This window comes from Helianthus annuus, chromosome 17 (genome assembly GCF_002127325.2).
Source record: "Helianthus annuus cultivar XRQ/B chromosome 17, HanXRQr2.0-SUNRISE, whole genome shotgun sequence".
Lineage (NCBI taxonomy): Eukaryota > Viridiplantae > Streptophyta > Magnoliopsida > Asterales > Asteraceae > Helianthus > Helianthus annuus.
Genome location: NC_035449.2, coordinates 25,337,087 through 25,348,401, shown reverse-complemented (window position 1 = coordinate 25,348,401; position 11,315 = coordinate 25,337,087). Strand labels below are relative to the sequence as shown.

The 11,315-nt window shown below is 36.5% G+C and overlaps 1 protein-coding gene and 1 pseudogene across 1 annotated transcript; one reads left to right on the top strand and one right to left on the bottom strand.

Annotated features, from left to right (window-relative positions):
* Positions 1-633: 633 nt before the first annotated feature.
* Positions 634-3,710, bottom strand: LOC110923051 (frataxin, mitochondrial). Its single transcript, XM_022167237.2, has 5 exons — positions 3,368-3,710; positions 2,152-2,224; positions 1,139-1,186; positions 950-1,044; positions 634-881 (listed from the first exon to the last, which is right to left on the bottom strand). The coding sequence occupies exons 1-5, from the start codon at positions 3,610-3,612 to the stop codon at positions 752-754; spliced, it is 591 nt and encodes a 196-aa protein (XP_022022929.1). The 5' UTR covers positions 3,613-3,710; the 3' UTR covers positions 634-751.
* A 5,355-nt stretch (positions 3,711-9,065) lies between these two features.
* Positions 9,066-10,328, top strand: LOC118488812 (annotated as a pseudogene).
* Positions 10,329-11,315: the final 987 nt, after the last annotated feature.

Sequence of the window (11,315 nt, the reverse complement as noted above, 5' to 3'; positions counted from 1 at the left end):
TCCATTCCCTTGGCTAAAGTATATTTCACAAGCTTAACTTTTACAAAACTTTAAAAGAGATGAGTCTTTGAAACTTAAATTAAAAATTTATCAAGGAGAGTTATAGTATTCACATCTCATTTCTCATATCAATTTCATCCTCATTATTTGAATAAAAAAAATTAAGGTTTACATCTAATTTGACACTCCATCTCATTCCCTAAATGTACTAACATCTTATTCCCCATATTTTAGCACTCATTGTTCATTTATCATATCTTAGCAAGTGTAAATGGAAGCTCGAGATGGAGATGAAGAATGAGACGAGTTTTTTTTTTTTTTTTTTTATTTGAATAGATATATAGACGAAGAATGATATGTAAGTTTTTATAAGACGAGCAAAATAAAAAATGAAATCAACTTCTTTTAGCAAAGTAAGAGCTAAACAAGTGAATAATTCACATTTGTCAACCTACATGTCTTACCTTTTTCTCACAGTATTGTAAGATATATTAACCCTCAAAAGTGTATATATAAACTTTTGGACACTTCTACTATGTTCTTAGTCAAGTTTGAGTTGTATAAAGGCTAAAAAAACATATAACTTCTTATAAAAAAAAAAAAAAAAAAAAAAAAAAAAAAAAAAAAAAAAAAAAAACCATAACAGTACACAACTTTTATTGCATAGAGTAGAAATCAACACTAGAATGGTTTAGTAAGATTGGGTTAATGTGACCTTTTAGAAGCTTCCACAGGACTACATTTGGAAGATTTAAGAAAGTTTTATGGGCTCACCACACAGTTGTTCAATCTCATTTTCCAATGTTTCTAGAAGTTTCGCCTTTGTCCGCCTGTATATCCAAGCTTCAGCGGTCCGATCCCAGTCAAACCTTGAAGGACCACTGCACGTAAAATATTAAACCGCGTGAATATCATATATAAACCGAGATGAAATCAAGAAGGTTTGTACCTCACAGGAGACGACATCCAAATCTGTCGGTTTGGTGTCTGTTTGTTCAACACATAGGTTCCCAAGCTACCGAACTTTACGGTTAAAACTTGGTTCTGTCAAAATCAAAAGAAAATTGCTATATAAAATATAAACAATCATCAACAACTTAAAGATAAGAAGAAAAGTTATTTGGGAATAGAATCTAACCCCATAATCTATATCGAAACCGTCTATGTCCACAGAATCACCATATTCCTGTCAGACAAGAAGAATATAGGGTCGAAATAAGTTTGCCAGTACACAAAGGTCTTGCAAGCATGGTTTAACTCTGGTAAACTTTATGATAAAAAGTAAAAACTACTAAATAATATATGTATTATAACTATATGTATAATTATGTATGTATATAAATACAGTAAGTACAGGATTAATAGCCCATAAACAAACTCAGCAAATAATTTTGCCAAACAGACCTATAGGCTATAGCCATAGTTTTAAAAAACGGCTGAGGCGTGCGCCTCCAGGCGCGCCTCCAAGCGAAACGCCCAAAAAACGATTCTGAGGCGTGCCTCAGGGGGTTTATGTTGTACGTGCGCCTCAGGGGTTTTTGATACTTGTTTTTGATGTTTTTGAATTTTTGTGTCAATTTCAAGCAATTTATGTCTTTTTTATGTGTGTTTTTGATCATTTTGATGAATTTGATGATGAATTTAGTTAGTATTATTATTTTTATAAGATATATAATTTTTATATTTATTTTTTAATTCCGCCTCGGGCTTACGCCTCGTGAGGCGAAGGGAAAACGCTTCAAAACTCGTTTCCGTTCTTTTAAACCTTGCCTATAGCGTTGTTATGGACATGGGGTTAAATGGAAGAAAAAAAAACTTGAGTCATTAACAAGTAGCATCCAACCCATTTTTACTAAAATTGGCGTTGGGTTATCATGTAAAACTGCTAAACTAGCAACTAAGGAGCACAGGAACTTCAGCAACGATTATACCGAGGCTAAACATTCACAATGTATGAATGAGGTCAACAGGAATACGTAAGCAATTTGATTCAGTTGGATAAAGAAAGGTGGTTTATATTAATGGTAATGCTTCTTTGTATCTAGCTTATGAAGAGCCTATCTAACCATCAAATCAAAAAACTAAAAATTAAAGGAATACATAAGCAACGAAATTTGGAAAAGTTTAAGCACTTTACACTAAGATGGTTACCTCTATCTTCTCCAACAAATCTTGAATTGTTGCATCGGCTAGTTTATGAAATTCATCCTCCTGTAGCAAAGCACTGTATGCACATTAACTATTAGCAATTTCAACTTCTTCCTATTACAAAACAATAGATAACTGAAAAATTTTATAATGGTTGCCTTCCTTAATCAAAGTGATGCAGGTTGATCTAATTATATGAGCACCGTTTCTCTTTTAATACAAATCAACCAACTTTTCAAAACGAAACATGAAACACATCACACATGGGGTAAAAACGTACAAAAAAAAGATAGGTGCCCACATTCTAGAATATATCATACAACGTGCATCTGGGATGTGAAAAGTAGAAGATGGGTTGCTCATCCATGAACTCATGGACTATGTAGTTAATATCCCGATATATTAGTGATATACCGGTTATCAGTCCCCCGCCGAGATAGCAGTACAAAATATTGGTCAGAATATCGGTACCGATAATATCAGCGATATTGTCTGATATTTGACCGATATAGGACCGATATTTGATCGATAAATCACCGATTTTCCCGATATCAGTACCATTCTTCTTATTTCTACCGTTCATTTTTCTTCTTATTGCTGCTATTAGTGTTTTAAGTCTTAATTGTTAGTTGTTATTGTTAAATGTTAGTGTCTTAAGTCTTAGTCAGTTCTTAATTGTTACAATTGTTAGTGTTAAATTGCTATATATATAAATTTAGCATGATATTAAAATTACCGATATCCCACCACGATAACCGATATCTCAAATATCGGTCCTTGACCGATATCCGATATTTTACCGCATTAACTACTTAGCTCACGGATTTGGTTTTGGAGTTTTCATGTGTTCCACAACCAATGCGCCCAAAACGCGTTGTTGATTCAAGAGGCATGGCATTCATTATGAACCAAGAATCTCTCAGGCGCGGATGTGGGATTTTGCTAAGGTGTTACCGTGGTTCAGGTTAATCTTTTCAGTATCGTTACATTACAAACAAATTTAAAACTTATTTTTAACAAACCAGGAACTTTCAATTTGGAACTAATGTAATGCTTTCATCCTATTTATCAGTACCAAATTGTAATCATTAGTACAGAGTTCAATCATCAATACATTAACGTTAATCAGACCAAAATTTATACAAAACTAACCTAGGTACAGTGTATGACAGAACAGAATAAAGGTCACCAACAAAGAGTGAATGATCAAATAACAAACCTGTAATCAATGGCAGCAGGTCCTTGAGAATTAATCTGGTCAAAACTAGAGGTCCGGGAACAGAAATCTCTACTGAAAACATGACAGTGGTTATTGTTATGAACAAAGGAAGAACAAGGGCGACTAGCAGCCTCTGAATGTTGAAAAAGAACCCTAGAATCTATAGAAGATGATAATAATCGGCAGTTGTTTATGGAATTGAGTGATCTTGATACTCTTTGAAGAAACTTGGGAGAAAAAGCCATTTTTTTATGTGGGTTTTAGCTTGAAGATGTATACAGAAGGCCAGGGTATCAAGAACCTAGTGAAGGGATTTTTGGGATGTGGTAAAGCTCAAGAGTCCAGCCTCCAAGATTGGACTTCTATTTGGGCCGGGTATTTGAGAGTTTTTTAAGATGTCCATCTAAAGTTCTAACACTACTATTTCCGACATGACACGACACGACACGAATTTAACAAGAAACTCATAGGTTTGGATTTAGTGTAAATGGTTTCGGGTCTTTTTTTTTCTGGTCGGACCCGCAAATATGGTTAGCTAAATGAGTCAGATTTGTGTCAACCCAACAGGTTCACGCGTTTAACCCATTAATTTTTTTGTTTATTTTCTTAGTGTGTGTTTTATGTCTTAAACTAAGTTGATTGGATGGTTTATGCTAAAATCTAAAACTTAAAAGATAAATTGACATAAGACTTTATAATTAAACTATATTTGTATTTTGTTGAATGGGTCGGGTTCGTGTCGAACGGTAAATATCCGAAAGCGTTCGGGCTCACATGTTTGACACAATTTTCAGATTCGGGTCATGTTCGGGTTCAACCAGCCAACCTATAAACACGACCCTTTTAGCACCTCTAGTTTTAATTAGTTTAAATCGTAAGTAATATTTAAAAAAAATTAAATAAGTCAAATAGTTACCAGTGATTTTTAATCTATGTAAATCAATACTAAATCATTAGACCTATAAAATTCATAACTTCTTTTTTAAGTTTCAGAAACTTTTATCCAACACAAAAACAAACAAGAGAGTAGGATAAGATGTAGCTGCTTTTTAAGAACGTCAACACAAGGGTTGTTTCTAGCTACATTTTAACAATATCGTGTTCATATACTTGAGGTAATTGGAAAAGGCGTAAATAGACTACAAGATGACTCAATTTAAAACATACATAATTTTCGCCTAAGATGAGTCAATTTAGGGCATGTTTTAAGCTTATTTTACCTAAAAAGGACTTTTTGTGTAAAAGAACTTATTGACTTATTACTTTTTGAAAAGAAGTTTTTAAAAAAGTGTTTGAATAAGCTTATAGGGTGGGAAAAGTCAATAAGTCAATAAGTTATTTTTTTACAAAGTGTTTGGCTTAGCTTATTGATGTAAAATGACTAAAAGCTAATAAGTCAATAAGTTAGTTCAAAAAGTCACAACATACTAACTTCTCAAAAATGATTTTTTTTTTTTTTTTTGAAAGGTAAACTTCATTAACAAACCGCCAACCCAAGTCGGGCCGACAAAAACAAACTACAAGAAAATTACATATTTACAAACGAACACCAATCACTCCAATCTATCCCTCAAAAATGACTTTTTGATGACTTTTTCTCCTTCTCAAAAAGTCATTTTGAAAATGACTTTTAGGTTACCAAACACTAAAACTCCTTTTTAGCTTTTTGATTAAGTCAATAAATCATAAATTGGGTTGGAAAAGCTTAGCCAAACATGCCCTTAAAACATACATAATTTTCGCCTAAGATGACTCTATTTCATGTATTTATACCTAAATTTCATGTACTATCAAAAATTTTAGCCTAAGTTTGATTTTGGCTATTAACCGAAATTAAATGAATCAAACCAAAAACCAAAAACCATCAACCTAACTGAATAAAACAAACCGATTAATTGAAAACGGACGGGTTAATAAAATAGACTAATTGATGACCTCGATTTTGGTTGAGGATAATAATCTAACTAGCCGAACACTGCACATTGTGGCAATGTTTGGGTTTCCTGCAGCATCACGCGTGTAACTATCGATTATTAACCAAAATTGGTTATTGGTAAGCAATAACTAAATCATTAAACTAATCCAAACCGAAAACAGATGAAACCGAACCGAAATCAACCAAAAACTAAACTAACTGAAAACCGAATTAACCAAAACCGGTTATCAATTTTTTTGTACTCTCGATTAACCAAAATTAGTTGAACCGAACCGAATCATCCATATTTTCGTATATTTCTTAGCCTGTATACCCCCGGTGCATATATTTCGTATTTTATATCTACATTTCCTATATTTATACTTTAATTTCATGTATTTATACCTCAATTTCATATATTTCTAAGCAAAAGTTTTAGCCCAAGTTTGTTTTTGCTATTAACTGAAGTTAAATGAACCAAACAAAAAACCGTCAATCTAACCGAACAAACCGAAGTGATTAACCGAAAACTGATTGGTTAATAAATTAGACTAACCGATGACTTTGGTTTCGGCTTCGGTTGAGGATAATAACTGAACCGGCCGAACCATGCACAACACAATAATATGGATTACCCGAGTACTTCGCTTTTGATGTATATCTATCACAATTATGCTACGATAAATATTCTATGAATAAGAAAACTGACAAAAAACGCGTATTGCAATTCGATGTGTCGTTCCTGCCGCATCACGCGGGCATCCTGCTATTATTTCAGTAAGAACAAAATTTAACACCCGCCACAATGTGGCCGGGGCATAAAACTATGCCTAATAGCATCAAGGCTACCATCACCAACGACAACCAATATGGAAGTTACGGGGTGTTAATGTGAATAAAAATTAGTCTGCAATGTAAAACATAGAAAGTAATAATTAAGTCGATTTAGGACCCCACGCGTTGTAACGAGCCTGTCAAACGGGAAAAAAACAGAGAACGTAAAAACGTTGAACCACACATGCACGTTGAACTGTGTTAACTCATAAATTTGAGCACGAAGCGTAAAACGAAATGTAAAAATGTTGAACCACACACGCACGTTACGCCGTGATAACTCGCAAAATTTAAAACAAAACGTAAAACGAAAAATATGTGAAATATGAAAAGTGTGGGGGACCAAAGTTGAAAGTAAAAAAGTTGTGAGGTTAAATTGCAAAAAAAGAAAACTTTTGCGTTAAAGTAAAAGATTAAATAGATTTGGGTTAAAAGCGTAATATCATTTAAAAAGTTCTAGGAGAAGAACTTGCAAGCAAGAAGTTCTAGGTGTCGAGATGAGTTCATACACTTTCCCCAAATTCTAAAGAGGGATATATCTTAATAGTTGAAATGTATTGAAAAAAATGGTGTACACCACCGTTGGGCGTCCCTCATCTACCAATACCACAACCAACATAAGGGATAATAGAGGTAAAACACGAGTAAATCAGGTGGTGTCGGAATTTGATCCTCAAACTCCCACAATAGATTGCCACCTCATTATCATTAAAGGATATGAACTTGATGAAACAGTGGTTAACCGGGGAGGTTAATTCACTGGTCTCGTCAAGTAGGGTTAATCTCTTCTTTTCGAGGATCGTCGTCTGGATCGTCCGCTGACCTGTCTCCTGCACAAGGAAACACACCGTGACTCGTAACAATGAGGATGGGGTGGGGTGCTCCTTGTTACCACTCTCCGGCGTGAGAATCAGTACTTGCTTGAGAGCAAAGTGTGTGTGTGTAGTAAGTGTGAGAGAAAGCAGATAAGCGATACCTCAAACCTAGTCCGGTATGGGTATTTATAGCCGAAGAGTGAAGGAGGGTAATTGAGTGGCTAGACTGACAACGCGCAACCCTTTGTAGGTATGTCAGGCGCGTAGGTCGCGGAGATGATGCCACGTCCTGCTGTGGCTGTCAGTCTGTTCGCCAGCGTTCCATACATGTGGGCTGGACAGGTGACTGTTGTCAGTGCCACTTGCTGTTTTGGACACTTAAGTCAAAGTCTCAGTCCCAATCGCGTCGTCAGTAGGATGTGGTGCTGGGCCGCATCGCCATGTGCGGTAACCGCGGTTGTTTCTGCGTCCTTTGTCATGACGAAAGTATCTTTAGGTTGCAGGTGCTGGGCCACATCGCTGTTAGTGGTAACCACAGTTGTTACCGCATCCCTTGTTGTGATGAAAACAACCATTTTCTCATCACTAGACCGATTGGAACAGTTAACTGCGTTCGCGCGTGCCAGCATGGACGCAGATAAATCCTTGTTGATGGGAGTATTTGATAAGGGTGATGGTCACTCGCGTTCGCTTTAGTGCGAGATCTGAAACCATACCCCTTCAGAACTTTATTTGGGTAGTTGAAACTAATCAGTGTAGAGAGGCATATAAATGTTAGAAAGCAAAAGATAAATCCCATGGAATGTGTAAGCTTGACTTAAAAATGGTAGAAAGATATACGTTGATACGAAGGTTGATGGTATCATGAAACCTTTACGTGCATAAGGGAAGAATGGCAGTTAGTTGAATTATATATATATATATATATATATATACATATATTAAACCCATTAAGTCTAACCAACTCTCTATTTAATCTCCACCGTTGGATCCGGCTGAGATTAAATATCGTCCGTTTAAACTCACAAAAGTAACCGCTCTTGTGGCGGTTCCCGGCGGTTATTGTCGGTTTTCGCAGCTGGTGGTTACCTCCACCTTTTGCTGCCCACTATCTCCACAACTCAACCACCTAAATGTCACCTTTAACCGTTTTGGGATTGATTTGGACTGTTGATTGAAGGTAGGTAATTCCGAGATTAAATTTCAGCCATAATAACTAGGCGGTTACCTTAAGAATTTGACTGTTTTTTTTTTACGAGAGCAGTTAGCCAATTACCCCACTCTCCTGTTTCTCCTCCTGAATCCTTGCTACTACAACCGCGAACCACCTCCAACTTCATATACCAACGCTTGGATTTTGAATTGAAGCATGGACGTCCTCCGTAAGTAATTCATCACATTTGATTTCAACAAATATAATTGTATATAGTTCATTGTCTGTTTACGTATTTACAGAATTTGTACCCTGGGATTACCAAAATCCATCTATTGTTTACGCACACAAAACCAACAACAAGAAGCTTCATTTGCTACTAGGCGGTCATCTTCCTCGCTTCCCCTGAACACTATAAAGTTTAGTGTCTGTTCGTTTTGCTGCCATGGCGGTCATGTGCTTACCACTCAGTTGAATTGCCTACTCAATTCTACCACAACCTATTCAACCTGCAAGTTAGGGTTTCAAATTGGGGTTGATGATGTTATTCAATCAGATAAATAAATCATCCCTACTTTTATGTTATTTTTATAGGTTTTTGCTATGTGAATCAATTTCTTAGTTCTTGATCTTCAGTTACAAACCAAACCATGATAAAGGATCTCTTCAAGTTCAAGTTGTTCACCCAAATTCATTTTTTTTTATTTGGGTTATTCTATAACGCATTTAATGTTTTCATTTGATTTAGGGTTTCCTAATTTTCAATCTCTAATGTGGTAGAAAGAGGATTTCCATGTTCGGCGAATAGAGTATATCTTTTCCATCCATTCACTCTCTCCCACAAAAAAAAAAAAACGCTCAATCAGAAGCAAATTGGCCGGTTCAACGGGTTTGACATGACGTTTTTGAGAACATAAGTATGTTATTTGCGATTTTCTAAATCCGTTTTTTTTTTTTTTTTTGTGATTTGTGAGTACACCCATGAATCAAGGGGATTCAACCAATTCGAAATGGTGAGTCATCTGGTCTTGAAATCAGGTGTGAAATTGTATCTTTTCTTTAGTTTATTGTTTGTTATTTCTCAGCAAGTTTAAAGCCAGAGAAGCATTCATTTGGGTTACACCCAAATTGGAAAATTTAGGGTTAGCGTTGCTATATATGCATCGTTTTCTTTATGCAGGCTGTTTAATTTCAGATCATTTTCTTTACGCTGTTAGCCATGATCCTCGGTGACGGGCTCTACAACTTCGTAAAGCTCCTTTATTACACTTTGTCCGGCTTATATCGCCATTTCAATGACGATACAACCAAAGCGGAAGAAGCCATTACCGGTATCTCATTGCCCGATCTTCCTTCCCTGTCTTATGATGACCAAAAACGCACTCGATTGTTTCTCAAAGATCAGATTCCTATGTGGATCGCGATAGTTGGCTAACTAACCATTGCTATTGTCTCCATTATCACTCTTCCTGTCTTCCACACATCTTCCACCAGCTCAAGTGGTACTACGTCGCTGCTATTTACGTATGCGCCCCGGTTTTAGCGTTCTGTAACGCTTTTGGATGCGGGCTCACCGACTGGTCATTAGCATCGACCTATGGTAAGCTTGCGATATTTGTGATTGGAGCGTGGGCTGGTGGGTCAAAGGGTGGTGTACTGGCGGGCTTAGCAGCGTGTGGGGTCATGAGAACATCGTCTCAACCGCTTCCGACTTAACACAGGACTTCAAGACTGGTTACATGACCTTGGCTTCACCCCGGTCTATGTTTGGTAGCCAAGTGATTGGGACTGCAATGGGTTGTATCATCTCCCCTTGCGTCTTCTGGCTGTTTTACAACGTGTTTGACGGTCTTGGAGGTAAGAATATGATAAAAGTATCGTATATTTCAATACTTGCAGTTTGTTATTTTTATTTTTATGATGTTTTTGACATGATCTGAAATTGATTTGATTAAAGCCAGAGAAGCATTCATTTGGGTTACACCCAAATTGGAAAATTAGGGTTAGCATTGCTAATGTCACACCCTGATTTCCACGTGTTTCACCGGTGGGCCCGGTGGGGGATTACCGTGACGTAGTTGGCAACAATATAGTCAAACCACAATATTTAAATGCACAGCGGAAGCATAAAGATAGATTATATTTCAACCATCGATTGTAATATCCAAGTATCACAAATAGTCGAAATAAATCCACAGGGGATCAAAATAAAAATAGAAATATTGTTCAACAGATATTGGCATCCCAAGCTTGCGAGACTCTAACGATGCTAAGGAGTGGCCAGCCTATTTCGTGTAGATCCTGCATTTAATCTTTTGGGAAAATACGTCAGTTTACACTGGTAAATACATTCAACCGACACTTTTGTAAAATGTTTAATAAAATTGATTTGAATGCACAAGGCACAAACTCTTTATAACTTGGGATAATTTATTAATTAAATCTTGTAAAAGAATTACATGTTCACTATGCGTTCGGTCGTCCGGGTCGTGCCGGGTTTAAGGTTAATTGAAACACCACATAGCATAAAACCGTGGCGGGAAAACCAACGGTTATACCTTTATAATTATGGACACATTGTCGGGTGTACGCCTACACTCGCGTGTCAAGATCGTGGCCATTTCGTAAAATGCTGCCAAGGATATCCGGGACATGGTCATCAAGCTCCCAAAGGCGTAAAGCCAACAAAACCAATTTTTAAACGGGTCACATTGATAATACCCAACTACTAATGAGTTGGGGTCAATTGCCCGACCAAGCGGTATTTTAAATACCGTAACCCAAGCCCGTATAACGGAAAATAAGTTAAAAGTATTTACCTGAGCAAGTAATAACCTCAATCAAACAAATGCAAGTATCTTTTACTGATCTCCTATTCTGGAATGAAGGTTTAAAATAACCTATTAGAATCCTAATGGGTCTTTAATTTAGCCTTAGCTTAGACCGATCAGTTTCAAAGGATAATTACGGTTTAATCGCGTGAAAGGCGAAAACCGGGAATGGAATGTGGTTTGGACCCAACAAGTTTGAAGACTTGTTTTATATGGGTAATATAACCACTCTCTGGATTTTGAAGTAAAAACGATAAGGTTTGACCTGTTTCGGCTAGCTTATGTAAACTAGTTACATAAACCGAACCGTGCGCGCAAAAGGCGTAACGGGTAACCGTAAGAGTCCTACACAGGTTTCCTAATTTATTATGCTCTAAAGAGGTTGTGGTATCAGTAGGAT